Source organism: Mytilus californianus, unplaced genomic scaffold (assembly GCF_021869535.1).
Source record: "Mytilus californianus isolate M0D057914Y unplaced genomic scaffold, xbMytCali1.0.p SCAF_1, whole genome shotgun sequence".
Classification (NCBI taxonomy): Eukaryota; Metazoa; Mollusca; class Bivalvia; order Mytilida; family Mytilidae; genus Mytilus; species Mytilus californianus.
In genome coordinates this window covers 73,881,651-73,904,713 of record NW_026262581.1, presented here as the reverse complement: position 1 = coordinate 73,904,713, position 23,063 = coordinate 73,881,651, and the positions used below count along the sequence as shown (strand labels likewise).

Here is a 23,063-nt window from a genome sequence, read left to right as displayed (position 1 = left end):
TATTTTTAGGCAATCTTGTTGGTACTTAACCAGGAGATAAACATCCATATAAAGTGCTACTAAATAGAAAAAAAAAACAATGTAATTTTCAAAGTGGAAAAATTAAAAAAAAATGTCAATCTAGTTTACTGCATTAAATGAAAAGTTCACATTATTTGTTTTTATCGAAATTAATACTCCTCTTGTCTCACATTTTATTCAATATACAGGTCAAATAAGATATAATGTTGTACCCTGGTTAATAACTTAGTATGCAAACTCTTTTGTAGAAATATCAGGGAGAAAATGATCACCAGTGTTAAAAATGGCTCTCTGGATGGATTATCATTCTCACTATCGTTGTAAGTATAGATTGCTTATTTTTTATTATACATCACTGGATCAAGGCTTAGCAACCAATTATATTACTTTTATACAGTAAAGCACTTTGTACCTATATTCAGTGTTCTCGTTGTTACGACAAATGTCCTGACAATAGTATAATATTAATAAAGCAATAAAAAAAAAAGAATGCAAAATTGCATCTGTTTAATCAAATGAAAAAAAAACCAGGTCGTATTGAGATTAGTCATATACCAAACAATTCCTACTAATAATTCAATTTTTTTTAATTATAGGGTTATGAAACTGTTGGTCGTGCGCACATGTTTAGTATACAGCCTTCCACTTCATACCTAATTAACATTTTGATTCCCTTCTTACGATTTCAATACGTGTATTCGGTTTGTATAAAAGAAGCAAGTCGAACAGCTTAATTGAAGATTGCTTATTCATTACACAGACTTAGCAACTAATAGTATTGCTTCTAAAGAATATAGCACTTTTATCGGACTGACAAATTTACAGAAGTTGTTATTATATTGATAGATTTGAAAACGAGAGAGAATTTCCGCGAATTCATTTGTTGATATCTCAATGAAAACAGGACCACTTCTGTAGAAAATGGATTTCTGCGTGGATTGTCGTCCTTACAAACGTTGTAAGTCCCGAATATTTATTTTATCTGTGAGATAATTTCGGACAGTTCATTTCTAACAACCTTTATTGATATTATTATCGAGCATGCAATATTTTCTTCTTTACATTAAGCAACAAAAATCACAATTTTTTATCGAGATTATTATTCTCAAACCTTAAAACGGGGTTATATTTGTTAAGTTTTGTTATTACTCATCGTTTTTCTAGGAAGAACAATTAAAAGATATTATGGGCCAATCAAATATTGTTAGTTGACAGACAGAAATATGACTTTCTATTCAATATACAGTTCATATTAGGTATACTGTTGCACCAAGGTAAATATTTTATTACTCAGTTCGCAAAATCTTTTGTAGATCTCTCCATGAAAACAGGATTACTACAATAACTGTAGAAAATGGATCTCTGGATAGATTGTCATCATTACAAAAATTGTAAGTACCGGCTATCTATTTTATCCATGATTTTTTTAGACCGTCTTGTTGGTACTTAACCAGGAGATAAACATCCACATAGTGTGCTACTAAATAGCAAAAAACAAATGTAATTTTCAAAGTGGAAAAATAAAAAAAAAATGTCAATCTAGTTTACTGAATTAAATGAAAAGTTCACATTATTTGTTTTATCAAAATCAATACTCCTCTTGCCTCACTTTTAATTCAATATACAGGTCAAATAAGATATGATGCTGTACCCTGGTAAATAACTTAGTATGCAAACTCTTTTGTAGAATTATCAGGGAGAAAATGATCACCAGTGTGAAAAATGGCTCTCTGGATGGATTATCATTCTCCCTATTGTTGTAAGTAAAGATTGCTTTTTTTTTTATTATACATCACTGGATCAAGGCTTAGCAACCAATATTATTAGTTTTATACAGTAAAGCACTTTGTACCTATATTCAGTGTTCTCGTTGTTACGACAAATGTTCTGACAATAGAATAATATTAATTAAGCAATCAAAAAAAATATATAAAATTAAATCTGTTTAATCAAATGAAAAAACAGGTTGTATTGAGATTAGTCATATACCAAACAATTCATACCTAGAATTCAAGATTTTTTAGAATATAGGGTTATGAAACCGTTGGTCGTGCGCAGCCGTCCACGTCACACCTAAATAACATTCTGCTTCCCTTCTTACGATTTCAATAATTGTATTCGGTTTGTATAAAAGAAGCAAGTTGAACAGCTTAATTGAAGATTGCTTATTTAGTATACATTATATTACGGATACGAACAATATGTCTTCATGTAGGAAATTGATTACACGGCTGAGCCATAAGAAAGTAAAACGCATCATAATGTAATTATCGTCTTGGCGAAATACTTCAACATATCAGCAGCTATATCAAATTGGTTTTGCCAGTTTTATTTAAATCATACGACACTTCCTGAAAAAAAATTGTAAAATCCTGTATTATTGCACATGTATTCCCTAAGTATGTCAGTTGATAAGATTTAAAACCTACAAGGAATCCTCTCTCTCTCTCTCTCTCTCTCTCTCTCTCTCTCTCCACCATACACAGGTTAATATAAATGCCAACTGTTTTCACATGTACACTAATCACTATATAAATAACATACAACTGAGAGGTTGATAGAGCAGATTGTTACCCTCAACCAAGGCAAAGCCAAGGTTGACAATGTTTATCGAGGGGTACCAATCTGCTCTGTCAGCCTCTAGGCTTTGTTTTATTTATTTTATTACAATGAATACTCTGTCATTATTGTCGTTTAAATGATAAATTTAAAGTAATTAACTATGACTTCGTGTATATGAAGCATGATGTACTTATTTCGGTTGACTGTCTTTGAAAATCGTCTTAGGTCGCAACGTTAAAATTGCGCATTGTCTTTAAAATCATTGATACAAGTTCAATTCATTGACCTATAACTAACGATTTTTGATTGGACTGCCCGAAAAGGTGACATTCAAAAATTTGTCTCCCGCTGAGCCATGTGATAGAACAAATTGTCTCCCGCGTATCATCCAATCAAAATTTGGCATTCTAACGTGTAGAACAATTAACAACAAATATCAAACTTGAAGTGTGAATTTCTGTACAGTACAGCTAGATACATCTGCAAACTGGTCATCGTATCAATGTATAGCATTAAAATAAAACATTTAATAAATGTCGTGGGTCCGTAGTTCATTTGTTGGCAATCTGTTGTGTTGTAGTTGATGGTGGATGGACAAGTTTTGGACCCTAGAAACATGTGATGGAGGTGTACAATACAGAATTAGAACATGTACTAATCCTCCTCCTGCTCATTATGGTGATAAATATCAGGAAAACAGTCAGGAGACCAGATCATGTGAGGAACAACAAAGTCCTGATAAGAAAAACTTATAATGAGTTTAGGTTTAAATCCAAAATATTGTTAGTATGTGTTTATTGATTATCTTAACTGTTTTGAAATGAGTTTCCGCATGGTATTAATGATGAAATTATCAAAAAGCACCTGTGCGAAGAGTCTCAACATGGTCCATAATTATTGTACACATTATAATATTTCTTTTTAGAATTATTCTTACAAAAATCGTCTAAATCATGAATGAGTAGGTGTGGTTCCAAGATTTGGAAAAAAAGGGGGGGGGGGGGGTGTCGAGCAAGGACCCGGGCCCAAAAAATCAGTCTCTGATGAGAGAGTTTCTTGACATAGTCGTTACCATCAGTAATCAATATATCCATTAACATGTACATTGTAACATCGTATCTTCTAAACAATATAATTCAGTTAGATGAAAAAAATGAGAACTGAAAACAAGACTATTTTTTTCAAATCCTGTTATTCATGAAAATCACTGTAGCGCAAAAGGAAGGGTATTTTGAAACGAAACGAACATTTGTGTGCGTAAAATATGTTTATATGCTACTAAACACTAGTTTTACTGTCCTTGTTTAGACAACGAAAATATCATACACTCAGAGTTGGTTTTCCAGGAATCTTTAAACCTGGATTTCGGTTCTGCAACAAAAGAGAAATGTCAAAACTAACAATTTTCTGGTCAATTGAAAACAGTTTGATTAATAAAATACCGTGCATAAAGATGATGCCATGCATATTACAACATTCATTATAAATTACTCGGTGTATTCATACTACATTTTTTTTTACAGACCAATACAAACTATTGAACGACGCCTTTTGTTATGAGTAATTGCAACTGTTAGCGAAAATTAAAATGGTAATACGAAGATTGAAAATTAGAAAATTGTAAGTAAACAGGAAGATAGCTTTCTTTTTTTCTATAAAGTTGTCATCATCTATTGGTCAGGTATTCTAGATATATATATGCCTCTTTTTAAACATGTAGCGCTTATCAGTACTTAACATGTGTCAAAGGAAGGCAAATAATGTTTCTAATTACTGATTCATAAATTGATTAAAAAATTGATTTCAACAATTTTAACAATGATGATCCTTTGAATTAAATTTTTGAAAATATATTAAACCTGTATCAGGTTTCGACGAGTTTAAGAACAGGGTAAGAGGTCAACAGAAGTTTAGTACGAGCAGATGAACCCCAAAACAAATAATGTCTTCATACCATAAATACATGACATGATACCTTAATGCCGTTCGTAATTAATTTTATCCGAGACGCAGAAAACATTATGCAAAATCAGGGACGTTTATATCAAGACCTATAGTTGTTAACTTCTATGTCATTTGTTCTCTGGGGGAGAGTTGTCTCATTGTCAATTATACACAATCTTCTTTTTTGTTATATCTAGCAAGTGCGGTCTTGATAAAACCGATAAAGTTTTAAGTCCAGTCATTTAATCACAATTTCTAAGCAAATCCCACCAAAACACCCATTGAGTATCATCTAAACTATTAGAATAGTTTCGTTCACCACAATCTCTACTTTTATCGTAACAAACTCCTTATATGCTATCGTCCAAAAACATGGTCAATATTGCATAAAACGCAACAACAAAATCAAGAAAGAAATAATTTGATAGATGTTTTTTAAGGAGAAGTAAGATAAAAGGGTTTGGTTATTATCTACACTAGCAATATTTATTAATATGAGCAATATTTTCAATCGAAGTTTGTACGGTAAACATTACCTGAATCTTTTTTTTTTTTTTTTTTTTTTTTGCATTGTAAACAATGAACAACGAACAGATTAGAAAGCTTTTAACCCAAGGTCCGAAAGAAATACCCAATGGAAAGTAAACCCATACTAAATAGTATTGTTGATCATTGTTATACACATATACACTTTCAAGGTACTACAATCTGTCGATGCCTATATTTTAGTATTGCACAAGGTCATGTTTTTTTTCTGACTGTTAATGACGTCTTTACACTAAATCCATTGGATATTGGAAGTATAATGATTATATACATGCTTTCTCTTTTCAATTGTTATCTGCTTTGAACTAGCTGTCAGTAACTGCGAGTACCCTCATATCTGTACTTTGAGTCTTTTTTGTTGTTAGGGATTTATAAGTACCCTGCCACGTCCGGTCTGAGTTTTTGTTAGATGTTTTTCTGCTTTGTATCGATCTGATCAGTTAAGCCATTCTCAACTGATTTTTACAGATTGTTCTTATGTTGTGCTGTAATACAACTGTCCCAGGTTAGAGGAGGGTTTGTTGCTAACAAACTCGTTTAACCCCGCCACATTCTGCATGTGCCTGTCCTATGCCAAGAGCCTGTTATTCGGTGGTTATAGTTTGTTACTGTATATCATATTTGTGTTTCGTTCATTATTTTTCACATAAATCAGGCCGTTAGTTTTCTCGTTTAAATTGTTTAACATTTGTCATTTCGGAGTCATTTTATAAATGACTATGTGGTATGGGTTTTGTTCAATGTCGGGGGACGTACGGTGACCTATAGTTGTTAACTTCTACTTCATTTGATCTCTGGTGGAGAGTTGTCTCATTGGCTATTTAACCACATCTTATCATTTTATATGGTGTATTGATCCACGACACAAAATCCTTATACGCACTAGGCACTAGACGAAGTGGACAATAGATCATATTCAATCTCAACTTGAACGAGTGTTTAATTTTTTTCGAGCAATGTTATCCTTAGTTAGATATATAACTTTCAACGGTATTTATAAATGCTGAGTAAATTCAAAACAAGATTTCACAAGATTATGTAACTATTAAACAATAATGATATGCATTTAAAAAAACATCTAAAAATATTCGAAAGAGCCCGTACTTAATCGCTTCGAATATTGAACGTACTGAACATACTATTTTGATCAAACACAAATATTTTCAGCCATAAGAGAACCATTTTTTACGGTTAAGAAAAAATAGTTTCTTGTGTGAAATTATCAGTTAATGAAAGTTTACTAAATCAAGTTTGTTGATAGGATGCCAATTCATGAGGGCGTGATAAACTGTCACTAGTAGCCAATCAGCTTTTCTACTGTACAAAGTATGACGCACAGTGATGCTTCAACAGTATAAATGACATTGTGTTTGATTTATGACATAGTTTTAGAACACCAACAGTCTATTTATCGTACTATAGTGACTTTCTCATCCTAATTCAAAATAGAATTGATTTCGAATAAGGGGCTTTGCAACCGCTGAAAACAACTTTAGTATAAAAGATACCATCACGATAATTCGATTTTGTTGACCGATACAATATGTCTGTGTCTCAACTAACTAACTACATGTTTTCGTAATCGTATATTTTTAATACCAGAATGATTGTCTTATTTGTAATTTTAACTCTCAATGATATTAATGCATTTAAGCAACATACGCTTACCCTGTCGACACACCTAATGTTTCACCTATTTGAGTTCATGCGACTCCCTCAAATTTTGTTTGTTACCTTAATTTGTCTTCGTAAGCGACATTTGAACATCGTTCAACTACCGTTGCCTTGATTTCGTCATAATAAGGATTCGTCGGTTATTACATATATATATATATGCATATTTAATTCTAATTCTGTAGTTATTAGTTAAAGATGTTCATACTAAGTATAATAAGGAGTCTTCTATTAGGAAATGAAGGCAGCCAACCGTATAGATAGTGTAGGAAATCACTTTGTTCTAAACATCCAACTGTAAATGAAACGAGATTTGGACGGGATTTTATTAAAAGATACAAAATTATTGTGCAAAATGTTTGGGCATTCTACGAATCTTCACCGTTTTAGAATTAATCTTTATCTCTTACAATTAAAGAAGAATAAAATCATCTTTAAATGTCAACTGTTCTCAATACATAAGTGTTACAAGTACCACTATTTCTATGCATATGTTGGCAAAGGCGAGTTCAGTCGTGTATAAATAAATATATATATATGTAGGACTCTGAGGTGCGATTGGGACGCTGAAGTGCAATGGTCTATATGACGCGTGATTGCTAGTTAAATTACTCCCTCTTGCTGCCGCTAATTCAAAATGGTTGCATTTTGTGTGCAAGAAAATACAGCAGCTGAAAGTCTGTGACGTGACATGTATTAGAATCTGCTGATGTGCAATTATCATGAAAAGTCGAATTTTTTATACGTCAATTATTTTAGATTTGCATTCATTTTTGTCCATGAAATATTTATGACATTTTGGTATCTGTGATATATTTGTGTATGGTTGAAATAGAAAAAAAATCAGTTAAAGATTTATCATACTGGAATATACCTATTTACCGTACAAATTGGTATTATGTGATAATCGTATACTGTTCGAATATCACTTTAAGTACCCTGCTTATATTATAGTTTCATCTGAACCTTTTTAATGTATATTTCTTTAAACGGTGTTTGCAACATTTGAAATGAAAGAATTTATTTCCTATTACTGTATGTATTTCCTTGGTTACGAATTCATACTAAATGAGAGATTGTCCTATTTAATTTTACAGATTACCTTCTATGATTTACTTAAACACATGAAAAGCTGTTTCTAGTAAACAAATTGAAGTCTACATCGACATGTGAACGTGGAAATCATTAAAACTCAAGTTTGTGTAATCCATCGCACTTAAGCGTTACCATTAACGCACTTCAGCGTAGCTTTCAACAAGATAGCGTCACAATGCCACCAACGTACTTCAGCGTGATCAAAAACGCACTTCAGCGTCAAGCCATCGTACTTCGGCGTGACCATATCGTGTTAGGGAGTACAATCGCGGTTCATGATCCTACACATATATTCCTGTTATGCATGAAGTACACGTCATGCGAATCCACATTAAATCAAAATATATTAAAACGAAATGAGAGAAAACCGGTATGTTTACAAATCAAGAAACGATGCTGATATCTAAACAAACGTCAATAAAAAACGGTGCAAAGAATGTTTATTGCAAAATTTATAAATCGCAAAGACTGCATTTCACATCAAATAATTGCAATGTGTTAGAATAATGTCAAGAGTGCTTTAGCTTTATGGGAACTCTAGCCGACGATTTAATAATGTACTTGACAACAGTGCTGTTGGTAACGTTCATGACGTTACAATAGTAGTACGGGGAGATAAATCCAACGTGTTCACGTAGATTCGATTAATTTAGATTGAAAGACCCTAACGAAAGAGAGATGAAAGATACCAAAGGAACATTCAAACTCATAAGTCGAAAATAAACTGACAATGTCATGGTAAAAAAAAAGAAAAAGACCAAAAGACAAGCAACGTTTCATAAAACACAACATAGAAAACGAAAGACTGAGCAACACGAACCCCACCAAAAATTGGGGTGATCTCAGGTGCGTCGGAAGGGTAAGAAGATCCTGTTCCACATGTGGCACCCATCGTGTTTTTCATGTTAGTCCAATTAGGTAGGTCACCTTCGGTGAAAAGGGGACGGGATTGTAGTTACGACAATTGGAACCTATCCGTTGTCATCTGTGAAATCGATATTCCATAACGGTCAATCAACTCGTGATGGCGTCCGTAAAATTTACGAAGTGATGATTTCAACTTCACCATGTGGAACTCTTGGTTTAATAACTTACTGGTAAGCAGCAACCCTCTGTAAAGGAAATCATGAAAGGAAATACTAGCCTTCGAATATCGTATCAATTGGGAGATATATACTCGGTACGCAGGTGCGGCTGGAATATTGCTACATAGAAAAGGAAAGTTCATTATTGGGAAGCTGAAATCATTTTTTTGAGGTGTGCTTCCTTTGTCAGTCGTTTTTATTGATAAGAGTCTTTCATTTTATAAAACAGAAATTCTTTTACACGTGCATTCGAGTCTCAAAACTTTGGAAACCAAATACTTCAAACTGTTGAAATTTCAAGATTTAATTCAAGCGAGAATCTAGGTACTAGTTACCAGGTAAATGGTACACTACAGAATGCCAACACACCAGCAGCGGCATTGAAATAGTGCTGTTAGTATATGAACTTAAATGTCGATATCAGTGTTAAAAAAGACATCTCAGGGAATAATGTTAAACTAAGAAGCTAATTGTTGCCAGGCAAATTATATTACATGTAAAATCACAAGCATTTATTAAGGCTTGCCATTGCAATAGGTGTGCGGATATCATATGTATCAAAATGAATTACTAGATGTAAGGTATCATATTCTTGCAAATAGTACAAAATTTCTTATTAAATAATAAATATGACATACTACATAAAGTACATATGTGTAATTCGATAGCCTTAACCGTGTTATTTTTATGACCAAATTAATGCAAGTAGCCAATTGTCACACGTTATATTTTTGATTAAAATATAATAAAGTGTTAAACTAGACATTCAAGCTATGAAGCTAATATCTGATTTTGTTTTTATAATTCATTAAATGTCTACACCTTTTTATCAAAATTATATTTCTATTACTGAAAGCACACCCTTCTTTATCCCGCTAAATGTGCAAAACAACAAAACAGTGATTCAACAAAATGATTCCTTCTATTTAGGTTTTTTTTTTAATTTCATACTTTTACAAAGCTATGCCTAAATGTATAAAAGGTGTGGTAGTTAATCTTCATTTATTGGTATGATGTTAACTAGTAAACATAAATCTACAAAGCATAACGACAGTATTGTCAGCTTAAACACATAACTTCACTCATTTACATTATTGAAATTCATCAGCATTTATCTTTCAGATCTCGATTTTCAATAGGATTGATGTGTGGAATTTTTCTCCTCCAAGTGGTTCTATTTAAGGAGTTTACAATCATTTCAAACATGATAATTAATGTTCCTGCATTAGAAAACGTAGTATTTGAAATTCAATCCAATGTCAGTTCGAATATCAAACCGTTGAATATGTTTGATGAGACATATATCTACAAAATAAATCCTGCCGAATCACTTTGTGGTGATTATAATTGTGATTCCTTGCAATTGATCATAATTGTAAAATCATATGTGTTTAACTTTGGTCAACGTGACGTTATACGTAGGACATGGGGAGGCACGACCAAACTTCGATCCAAAATTGTATTTATCGTCGGATACCTTGACGGCATGGACACATTAGTCGAATATGAGTCAAAACATAATAAGGATGTTATTCAGCTAAACATAGCAGATCAGTATGAAAATGAAGTTTATAAAATAATTTATTCTCTCTTATGGTTAATTCGCGTCAATATTAAAGCTGAGTTTGTCCATTTTGTAAATGACGACCGCTTTGTTAATCCAATGAACATTTACACTGTTGCAACTAACAACATTTATTCAACAGATTCACTTATGATAGGATACAGATTGTCGTTTTCAAAAGCAAGGAGGGATAACAGTTCTAAACGTTACATTTCGCCTGAAGATTATCCTTTTGTTTTTTTCCCACCATACATAGTTGGAGGAACTATCTTAACAAATATCAAAACTATTCAAATATTAGCCATTGCAGTAGCATTTATAAAGGTTATTTCAGTAGAAGATGCATATATTGGGATAGTAGCAAAAGCAGCCAATATCAAATTGAAACATCATAGTGGGTTTTTACCATTTAAAAAGTCGCTTTCCGTACTTAGGAACGCAGTTTCCTCCCCTGGTTATGAAACAACCTACATTTTACTACGAGACTGGAATTTGATTAAAAGTGCATAAGGGCAATGAACAAGTTATCATGTAAATGATATAGTACAGCTGTGCATACCTTAGTCCTTATTTAAAAAGTACACTGCAATCATGTTTTATATAATATCTAATAACGTTTTTTTTATCGATTGTACCTTTTTTAGAGTGAAGTAATTTCCTAGTACTATTTATTGTTGTTGTATGTGCTTATATATAACTTTAATTAGTCCACTAATTGAGCACGTACAGGGTTGATACCTAAAATAATCTTTTATCCCTGCCCCATTTATATATGCCAGTCCGAAGTTCGGAAGGTTTTTTTTCTGTTTTATTTTGTTATCCTTGCTCTATAGAGAATTTGGTATGTATTACAGATGTTTGATAGTTGTGAGAATTAAGTTACACCTGTTGAAGACTTGCGTCAATTTAGAGCTTGACACATTGACTAAATCCATTGTTTATATCATTAGAATTATAATTACATGTATTTATTTTTCGTTTAATGGTATACGCTATAGAATTACCCTTTATTCATATGTGATACTACAATTCCATTTACAGAAGAGTTATTAAGTTTAATCGCCCAGGTGTGTGTATATTTTCATAAAAAGGAAGTGTTTATCATTAAAGGGGTATTAGCTGTCAAATTCATGTTCACCGATTTGACTCAAATTTTCATATTTGATTTATAACATACTAAAACGTATATCCAAAGTACAAAAAGTCTAAGAATGAACAATTAACAATGCATGGACTCAATAATATGTATCAACATTTCGTGTGTATTTTTGTCTACACGTCAACTTATTAACCACCGAGATGACCTCCGAAGACTGTCGATGGTCATTTAACCGGATATAAACATAAACATAAATATAAATAGATAGCGCCCAGGTGCAATTGGATTTTTCTAAGTCTGTTTGATTTATTATTGTAGGTTAGAAAGTATGTTTATCATCGTTTATACCTGTATAAGAATGATTTTTTGAGAATCGAATCAGTTCATCCTTATTTCACTTTCAATGTTGACATTCTTTTCCTATTAATAGCTAAATACATGCACATGCCATCTCCAACTAAGGGGTTAAATTGAAGGTCCAATGAATACGCATTCAAAGACGTCGAATTATTCACTTGCAAGTAAATAATTCATCAGAGTTGTTTCTTAGCTTATTTTGACAAAACTGAACCAAATTGGCTGCTAAAAGCGAATTATTATATCACTATTTCACTTTCATTAATGATTGATAAAAAAAAAAAATCGTAGATAATGCCCTTTTAACATATAAACAAGGCAACTCTTAAACATTAATTGATCACTTTAACATTTAGTATATATGTTCTTTTAGTTGTGATGTTTAACTCAATTAACATTTTCAAAAATTAACATCTCAATTTGCGTTTGGGGTTTCAACTGCTTATCAGATATTTTACTGAACTTACCATTGGGAAATGTTTATGTTGAACAAAGAACAAAATGGTTAGGTAAATATAGTTCTTTTGGAATGAACCAGGTTCTCAAAATTGGAGTTCTTATTTCTTCTTTAATTGTAAATTATTACAGTTACCATTGAAACCATGTTGTAGAATGGGAACAAAAGAAGATGAAGTTAATGATCCACATTAGTTCTTCGTATCATGCATTCATATGACAACTTCATAATATAACTACATATTCTAACCTTTTTTCAATGATATATTTTTTTCATACTAAGCACAGATATCAGTCTATTATATGTTCTGACACTTTTGTTTAAAATTTCCTCTTTTCATGCAAAATATCAAAATCATCTGAATATATGTTATAAATGGTATGACAATGTCCTTGTGTGTGTTGATCTTCTAATGAATAGTGCATAGTCGTTTTCTCTGATTAATTTTTTTGTCGATTTCAGTGTGTGATAAACTGTTATAACATTATTGCTCTCAAATCATCTTTATGCTAAAAGCAATTATTGTAATCAATTATTTGCAATCTACACGATTATTGGTATTTATGTTATGATACAAATATTAGCCAGCTTTAACCCACCAGGTTCTTCGAAAAATACATGTAGCAAGTCAGGAATATCAGTTGTTTTTCACTAGTTCAGTTTGTTGATTACGTTTGATTTTGTCAGTTTTTTTGGACTTTCCCTTTTTGAATTTACCTTGAAGTTCGATATTTTTTTAATACTTTTACTTTTTTATCCAATGTAATACAATCATGAAGTAACAAATTTGCAGGTGCAATCCGAGGAATCGGGAGAGCTATGTTCAAAATATACTTAGGGAAAAAGTAAAACAACAGATATACCGAACTCCAAGGAAAATCCAAAACGGAAAGTCCCTCACCAAATGGCAAAATCAAAAGCTAAAACGCATCAAACGAATGGAAACAACTGTCATATTCCTGACTTGATACAGGCATTTCCTTATGTAGAAAATAGTGGATCGATTCTGGCTTCATCCCAGCCAAATTTCTCACTTGTATTACAGTCGCATATAATTCCATTATATTGTCAGCAATATTTGAACACAACAAACAGACATAATAGGTAAAAATGTAAATTATAGGGGTACAGCAGTCAACTTTGTGTTATAATCTTAATCACTATAAAAACAAACAAATATGTCAACAAAGAAAAACAAAATGGCATATAGACAAAACACATAAGCGTACAAGAAAGATAAGAATACAAACTAGAGGCTCTCAAGAGCCTGTGTCGCTCATCTGTATCTACTGTGGTTTTGAAAATCATGTAAAATAAGGTTAAAATCATAACAAATAGTATAAGATACCCTAATAATGATTGAGGCCAAGTTTGGTTTAATTCGGCCCAGTAGTTAATTTAGTTTCAGAGATATAAGCCAAAAACTGCATTTTACCCCATGTTCTATTTTTAGCCATGGCGGTCATCTTGGTAGATGGGCGGGGTCATCGAATATATTTTTTAAACTAGATACCCTAAGGATGATTTAGGTCAAGTTTGGTTTCATTTAGCCCAGTTGTTTCAGAGGAGAAGATTTTTGTAAAAATTAACGGACGACGATGACGACGGACGCCAAGTGATGAGAAAAGCTTACTTGGCCCTTTTGGGCCATGTGAGCTAAAAATGACCATAGCACAATAGCATAATTGTGGGATGTATAAATACCGAGCCACGCCGAAAGGATATTACCAAAAATGGACTAAACAGTAAAGGTTAATAATTAACAAGGACAAATAAAAGAACACTATAACACGTAATTAAGATGATTAACAACGTCAGTACCTATAATCTGTACTTCAAGACCATCATGTATTATTTGTGAAGTTGATACGGAATATTTATCAACGAGGTCTTGGTATCTTCCGATGAACTTTTTTTTTTTAGAAAAAAACAACTATTTAAATCCTGAAGGGGGTATGGTTTTTGTCTACAAAATATTCTGAATCCCAACTTTAAAAAAAAAGATTATTTTGATCAAGATGTACAAAAAAATCTGTTTGAGAGTTTTTGCCATTTTTATGTTAACTTCTAAAGAATGTTTGCGCGCTTTGATTAACAATAAAAGATAAATAATTTGATGCTTGCGTCAAACAAAAAAATGCTCTAGTATATATAACTTTCTGTAACCTGTACATAAGTAAACTTTGAACAGATTTGTTGGCTGCTTTCAAAGTCAATTCAATATAATTGAAGCAGGCTAAGCAAGTTTACTTTATCTGTGTCAGACAAAACCTACGTCTGCTTCTTTAGTACTATTCGAGTCCTGTTGACATGTCTGCTCTGAATAATGCACTTTTGAAAATTTAGACAATGGAATTCCCCATAGCAACTCCTTTTACGGCAAAAAAGGTGCCACCTTTACTATGAAGTTTCGTAAAATATTATATAGATCACATGCAGTACTGTGGTGTTGTTGTTTAGCACAAAAGGGCTAGGTAACAACCAGTCAGAACGGCCGAAGGATGAATAATTATATTGTTAAGCACAAGAGAACTTTAGGGAAAAGGATTTAAGAGACAGACAACCAGTCAGGAAAAAAGGTATATCAAAAATACTGAACTCTATGGTAATTTGAAAAGAGGAAGTCCATATAAACTGACAAAATCAAATGTTATCAACCAATGGAACGAGTGAAAAAACAACTGTCACATTATGACTTGGTACAGGCATTTTCAGAAGAAAATAGGGGGTTTAACCTGATAGCTCGCATAATCTCCCACTTGTATGGCAGTTGTTTATAGTTCCGTTATATGGACAAAATTGAGTGAGCAACCTAAACAGACATAATAGGTGACAGCAGCAAGTTAGATGCTATCGTTTAGCACAACATAGTTATTGTTTAACACTATAGGATTAGATGGCAACCAATCAGGACAAACAAAAATGTTAATAGATGATATTTGCTAGATGAAATGGTTTCAAAAATAACAGTTATATAAGACAGTCAACCTGTAAGGACAGACACCTGTTGCAAATTGGTTGTACTGGCTAGCACAATAAGTTTCGAACAAAACAGTAATATAAGACAGACAATCAGTCAGGACATATGTCAAATGCCAAGTGATGCTACTGTTTATTACAATAGAGTTTCAGGTACAACAATGATATACGATGGACAACCATTCACGACAAAATATGGATATTATTACCTAGCACAATAAGGTTTTCAAGATAACAGTCATATAATACTGACTATCATTCAGGACATATTTATATGCCTAAGGGTAGGAGTTAAGTTTAATAGGTTTATAAAAATCATGTTTCTTTTTTTTTCTTGTGTTGCTCAGAGAGTTTATTTCTACTTTCACTTTTATTTTCGCGTTCCGCTACTCTGAGCTGCACTGTTGCGTATATATTATGAACGAAAGGACTGTGAATATGAACACTTTCTATTTCAGATATCGTGGCCGTATTATATTGTATTGTATGTATTATATTATACTCACTGTTTGGCCAGGGGGGTACCTTAACATGTTCCCAGCTTTAGTTTGACCTGTATATTGCTTGCACGATTTACGTTAAGGGTCTATATTGAAACAGGGTATGTTTTCCCTAAGGGTTATCTTTGATAAGCCCATATCTCCCTTTTTCCCTCGACGGTTGTACATTCCCATTTGTATTTGCGCCATTTTCTTTATTATTGCCGTGAAAACTTCCGGTTATCTAGACCAATCGAAATTGACAGAGATGGACTAGTTTCCAGAGCTCTTTATTATGTATATGTGATTTCACAACCAATCACTACGTTAATTTGCCGGACGCTCTTATCCCTATAGTAAAGGACACACTTTCTGTGTTCGCGGACTTCCGGAAGTATAAATACGGCTGTTGCAGACAATTCTGGCAGTTCACAGCTCACGGAATCTCTACCATTGTTTCAGTTCCATAAACCTTAACCAGAGCGGACCATCTGTGAACCCTTCAACTTAAAACCATTACCCGGTTAATAACCCCGATATATATATATATATATATTATATATGACCTGACCAAGCAACCTAGATCATTTACTACGAATACTACAACTTTTCCCATGTTTACGTACGACGATTAACGCCCAAGGGGGGTCCCTGTACTGTTTTTCGCTCTGGGGTATTTATTTATTATATATATTGATATTTTATGACTGATTAAATAGTCATTGTTGAAACTTATAACTGTTTTTGTTATATTTCATCTTATTAAGTATTAGAAACCAGTGTCTAGACTGCTCAGTTAAGCTTTCCACTGCAGTTTCACAATTACCAGTGAAAGTTATTGATAGGCCTGCTACCAAGGTGTATCTTGTACCTCGTGTTTAATAATAATCCAATCTACACACACACAATAAGCTTCTTGATTCTCGATCAGGGGCGTTACAATATGTCGGCTGCAAAGTAATGATTCTTATGAGATGGACATCCAGTTTGAGCAAACGACGGATGCAAAGTGTGATGCTACTTTTTGCACAATAGGGTTTCTTGGACTCAGTTATATCAGATAGACAACTAGTTTGGGAAAACGATGGATGCAAACGTGATGTAATTGTTAAAAACACTACGGTTTGTAGGACAACAATAATATGATATGTACAATCAGTCAGCACAGACGATTGATGCAATGTAATGCTATTGGATAGCACAAAAGGATCTTGGGACAACAATAATGATATAGCCTCAAAGTCAGATGATAGTTTGTGCCACAATATGGTTAGGCGACAACAAGTCAGAACAGACGACAGATGCAAAGTGATTATATGATTTAAGCACAATAGGGTGGAGGACATCAAGAATATATGAATGGACAACCAGTCTGGATTAATGACGAAAAGCGATGCTATTTGTTAGCACAATAAGGTTGCGAAAAACAGTATTATAAAACAGCCAACAATTCAGGACATATGACGGATGCAAACTGATGCATAATAGGATTTCAGGGATAACAATTCTATGAATTGGATATGCAACCAGAGGACTGATGCAAAATGGTCCTATAGTTTAGCAAAATATAGTTTTTGGAGGAACCATACTGGCAGACGGACAACCAGCAAGGATAGGCAAATGCAAAGTCAGATGCCTGTACTAATTCAGGAATATAACAGTTGACTTTCACTTGTTCCTGTTGATTGATAACGTTTGATTAAGTCAGGTTTTATGGACTTACCCTTTTTGAATTTTCCTTTGATTTCTGTATTTTTGTTATACTATTTTGTTTAACACACTAGGGCTAAGGACAAGAAGTTGACAGACAACATATGCAAAGTTATGCTACTGTTAAGCGCAGTAAGATTAGAGGACACCAGGAATACATTAGATGGACAAAAGATGTCAGGATAAAGGATAGACAAAACTGATGCTATTGTTTATTGTAAAGGGGTAAGGGAACAACAAGTACAACAGGTAGTCGGCATTCTAACGGGAATCAACTGTACACCTTTACTGGCTGACCTATATTGAAAATGTTCTCTCCATTAACAATCCAAATAATTCTGAGTTGGTACCATTTGTATATCCTCCCAAACTAGAGATTAAAGAAACTTAACAGCTTTCTCCGCCTCATTTCTAGACATTTACCTTTAATTTGACAAAAATGGTCATCTCAGTACAAGAAGAATTACAAACGAGACGATTTCAATTTTGAAATAATAAATTTTTCTCAACTTTGCAGAAATATACCAACTTCACCTGCGTTTGAAGTTTACATTTCTCAACTCCTACGATATTCAAGAGCTTACAGCTGCTACTCAGACTTTGTAAAACGTCATTGGTGTCTGAGCAAAAAAACTAATGAGCCAGGGTTTTATCAAAGAAAAAACAGTAGTTTTGTTATTTTACTTTGTTTTCACAAATAATACAAGATAATCCTGATTCATTGATTCTATGCGCTTAAGTTGTATATCTTTTTTATTTACTTTTACAGTTGCCCTTTATTTGTTTTCGAGATATTATGTTTCTTTTTGTCGTATGACCTTTGACGGGACTCGGTATTTATGCATCCTGCTATCGAGTTTTTTCCATTTAGTTTACCTTTGTATTTATATTTTACTAAATGTGTACTTTATCGAGATGGTGTATACTATAAACAGTATGTACTATCAACTACAAAAAACTTTTTTATCGGCGTCTGAGTCAATTTATTTTCAACTACAAAATTTTTTTTGTTGGCGTCTGTATCAAATTTACTATCAACTTCAACACCCTTTTTATTGACGTCTTAGTTAGATTTATTTGTATGTTTGTTTGAATTTTTCAGTCAGTTGTGATGTATGTTTATACAATTTCGGCTGCTCGATTCCAAGATCAATTTAAAAAAAAACGTCTCTGTAGCTACAAGATAAAATGTTTTTAGACTTTGCAGATATGAATATTTGGATGCCTTAATTTTCACTTGATGATGTGTGTTCAGGTGGTAAAAATGGTGGCATTGTTGACATATAGTTCAAATAGCTGTATGTAAACCATATGCCAATGAGAAATCACATTTTCATTTCTGTGAAACTTAAATGCCAATACAGTTAAACTAGGATTAATGCATATTCGCCTTTCCACATAAAACACTCTATTGGTTGCAATCAGAGCTAATCTGAATAATTCTTTGATTCTGATTGTCCAATTTCGCAAAATCTTCTGTGAAACAGTTCACACAAAAACTTATCAAAGATACCAGGGTTGAGTTCAATATCGTAGCAGCTAGGATAGCCGCTCTGTCCGAGATATCTATCTATGTTGAACGATATGCTACGTAGCTAGGCTTTACAATTGACGTCATAAATAATAACCTATCCGACGCCATTTTGGATTATCTAGCTAGCATTAACTTTTTATGCTATCTAGATCTATTTAGCGGCTAGGCTACCTATACGTTCATTAGTCGAAACTACGTAGCAGCTATGATATCAAACGCACCCCAGGCTTATAATGTTGTACGCCAGATGCGCGTTTCGTCTACACCAGACTTATCAGTGGGACTCGAATACAACCAGTTAGATTGCCAAATCAAATACGAGAGTTGAAGAGCGTTAAAAACCGAATATTTCGGAAAGTTGTGCCAAATAAATTTATGGCTATCTATACCTAGGGGTAAAAAAACCTTAGAGTTTCGAATAATTGAACATTTCATTTACAGTCAATTTACAGAAAATGAACAAATAATGATATTTCATGTCATCACAAAAGTGCTTACTACTTGGATGGTGATAACCTTGGGGACGAAGCGCCCAAAGGCAGTGGCATTGACCCAATGGTTGTGAAATCTCATCAAAGATACCAGGCTTATAATTTTGTACGTCTGACGCCAGTTCTGTCTTCATCAAACTCATTATTGGCGCTAAAAATTAAAACATTTGATATGCCAAATCAATTACGAAGTTGAAGCGCTTCTTGCAAATTATTCACGTTTTGTTTACAGTAAATTTACAGAAAGTGAACTTATCAATGATATTTCATGTTAATACTAAAATGCTAACTACTGGGCTGGTGATAACATCGGGGACGAAACGCAAACTACTGAAAATATGAGAAAACTGCATCTTCTTATTTATTTTCATCAAAACAAATTTTAAAACATGACTACTTCCAAAATGCTAAGGCAGTGAAAAGATCCTGAACATTTCTTATTCTTAAATTCCAACAAAAGCCTGAATGTGGTAGAAGAAATTGACAATCGCTGAATGAAAAGTACTTCCAGCAGGTTTGTTTTCTTGACCATTAGAAAACATGTTAACTGGAAGTTTCAGACAATGTTTGCCACCAATTAGAATTGAAATATATAGATATTTCAATATTTTTGAAACAGATCATATACATCTATGTTTGTAGTTAAAATATTAGTTCTCTTGTGGATTGAAAATATAATGATTGTTATCTACAGATTATCCCAATAGTAACTGCTGTCCCAAATCTTATTACCTACTTCAAAAATGCCAAGGAAGGTAAAAGATCCTGAACATTTCGTATTCTAACATTTCAAGAAAAGCCTAAATATTGTAGAAGAAATGGACAAATCTTTTTGAAACAGATCATATACATCTTTGTTTGTAGTTGAAATATTAGTTCACATGTGAATTGAATATATAATGATTGTTTTCAACAGATTATCACCATAGTAACTGCTGTCCTAAATCTTATTACCTACAATAAGAGCTTTGATACAAGGATATCATGACCAATTTTAGCTTAATTTAATAGTGTTTTGACTTTTTCACACGAAAGACTTTAAAGTAGTGACGATCTAGAACAAAATGTGTATATAAAAAAATTAAATAACAAAACTATCAAACTCCAAGGAAAATTAGATGTTAGCATATAGACACTCTATAGACAAAGCACATGACAAAATGGAAAGACAAGAATACAATAACAATAACACAATTGCGGGATGTATAAATATTCTTCCGTTTGTTTACATCCGTCACATTTTCTGTCTTCTGTTATCTTCTTTCGAAAACAACATTTGTTAACTAGGAAGAATGTGATGAAACAAGTTCCATCTAATTGTTTTAAGCTTGTTATCTTCTAAATGAATAAATACAAATTTGAACATTGAGTGTATTGGGCTGACACAATCTAAATTAAGTATTTTTTTCCAGTTTTAAAAACCTGGAAGTTTATCTTCCTTTATAGTATTGTGAATTGTTTTATATATGTGTTTTGTCTTTAGTTATTAGTCTTAATTGCCAATTTAAGTTAATATATCACTTGGGATTTTTATTGGTTTATCTGATTTAAATGGAAAGACCTGGAATACAGGAGATAACTCAACAAATTTATTTGGAGTCATTTGGGCGTTTAATCTGTCAGTTAGTGAAATAGTCATCCAGCATTTATGAAATTTTCATTTGATTATAAGAATGATACAGCAGCATCTCAGAATATTGGAAAATTTTGAATCTATGAGGCATACAATCAAGACATCGACAACGCCATGGCACAAATAGAATACAAAAAGACATACAACAAGATGCCAAATATTACGAAGGGATAATTTCAACTTCTCCGCTTGGAACTATTGGTTTAAACGCTCCCTTGTGAGCAGCAAACCTCTGTCAAGGAAATCATGATAGGAAATGCAAACCCTGGAATATCGTATCAAATGGGAGGTATATATTCCATATCCAGGCGCTAATGGAATGTTGCTATAACGAAAGGAAAATTCACAACTGGGAAGTTGTAATCATCTCTTTTGTCGTCAAGTTTTGTTCTCAACCGACCTTCATTGTTAATTTCTAGATGTAAGTTAAGATATGAGGCAGACTTAAGTGTATCTGTTGTATCCGTTATTTCAGGTTCGATGGGATAAATGAGTTCAAAATAGTCGCCAAGCTTTGAATTATTTAGTACGAGAACATCATCTATATATAGCGGAAGGTGAAGTTAAAGGATAATTCTAGCTTTTTTTATAATTACTAGAAGCTTTTGTATGAAGTCAGCCTCATAAGAACAAAGGAACAATGCATGAAGAGAAATATAGTTGGTTCTCATTGAAAGCTGATTGTTGGTTGAAAAACACATCCTCCGAACGTAACAAATATGTTGTCAATCAAGAAATCCAGCTTATTGATAATGTCAGTTTCAGAGAAATATTAGTTTGAATTAGAGTGATGTTTTACAAAGTATGATTTATCCCTCCCTCAGACAAGATAATTGTATCTACGTTTGCCATTCTTTTTTAAGAAACAAAGCAGGACCAATTCTTTTAATTTGTCTCTTAGTTTGGAATAAGGAAGGCTTGTTTAAAGTGTAGAAAAGTCAAATGTTTTTATATTGAGTGTTTGTACTCTAACAGGTCTTTGGAATTATTTGGTATTCCCATTGATCACACTGCCTCTAGAATAGGTAGTTTCACAATAAGTTTGAAGCCCGGCTTTGATTGCTGATAAAATTGATTTTATTAATTTAGAAAAGAGGCTTCGTGGAGCACCTGGAAGACCAAACAATATAACGTTGCTTGTAAGGACACTTATGTAATTTAGGTATCCAATACAGGGAAGGAAGATCTAGTTCTTCATCTTTGGTTTAAAACTGAAAAGGTAAAAAAATGATCATTCAAACATGAAATGCTTATCAAAATGTTTAAGGAATGACTCTTTATGTCATAAAGATAAAATTTTGAAAAAGAAAGGCGGGAGTTACCAAATGCATATTCAAATCGCAAGTCGAAAACAAACTGACAATAATGCCACGGTAAAAGACGAAAAAAGACATGTGACACCCTCGCGTTGCTCATGTAAGTACAAACCCGGTGATAAGTCGAGTTTGGTAGCCACACTTATAGAAAAGAGGACGGGATTGTGGTTACCAAAATTGAAACATATCCGTCGTCATCTATGAACCAAATATTTCTGTAGACGAAACGCGCGTCTTGCGTACAAAATTTCAACCCTAGTATCCTGATGAGTTTGTTTATAACGGTCAACAAACTTGTGACGGCGTTCGTAAAATTTTCAAAGTGATGATCTCAACTTCACTGCTTGCAAATTTTGTGTGAATAGCTCACTTGTAACCTACTCCTCTCTATCAAGAACATCATGAACGGAAATGCAAGATTTGGAGTTTCTTATCAATTAAGATGTATATACTCTATATGCAGTTGCAGATGGAATGTCGCTACTTAGAAATGGAAAGCTCACATTTTGAAAATTGA

The 23,063-nt window shown here is 33.0% G+C and overlaps 1 protein-coding gene across 1 annotated transcript; it reads left to right on the top strand.

The window, feature by feature from the left end:
* The first annotated feature begins 3,824 nt into the window (after positions 1 to 3,824).
* On the top strand, positions 3,825 to 11,083 carry LOC127724155 (beta-1,3-galactosyltransferase brn-like). Its single transcript, XM_052231030.1, has 2 exons — positions 3,825 to 4,203; positions 10,050 to 11,083. The coding sequence occupies exon 2, from the start codon at positions 10,213 to 10,215 to the stop codon at positions 10,999 to 11,001; it is 789 nt and encodes a 262-aa protein (XP_052086990.1). The 5' UTR covers positions 3,825 to 4,203; positions 10,050 to 10,212; the 3' UTR covers positions 11,002 to 11,083.
* The last annotated feature ends 11,980 nt before the right edge of the window (positions 11,084 to 23,063 follow it).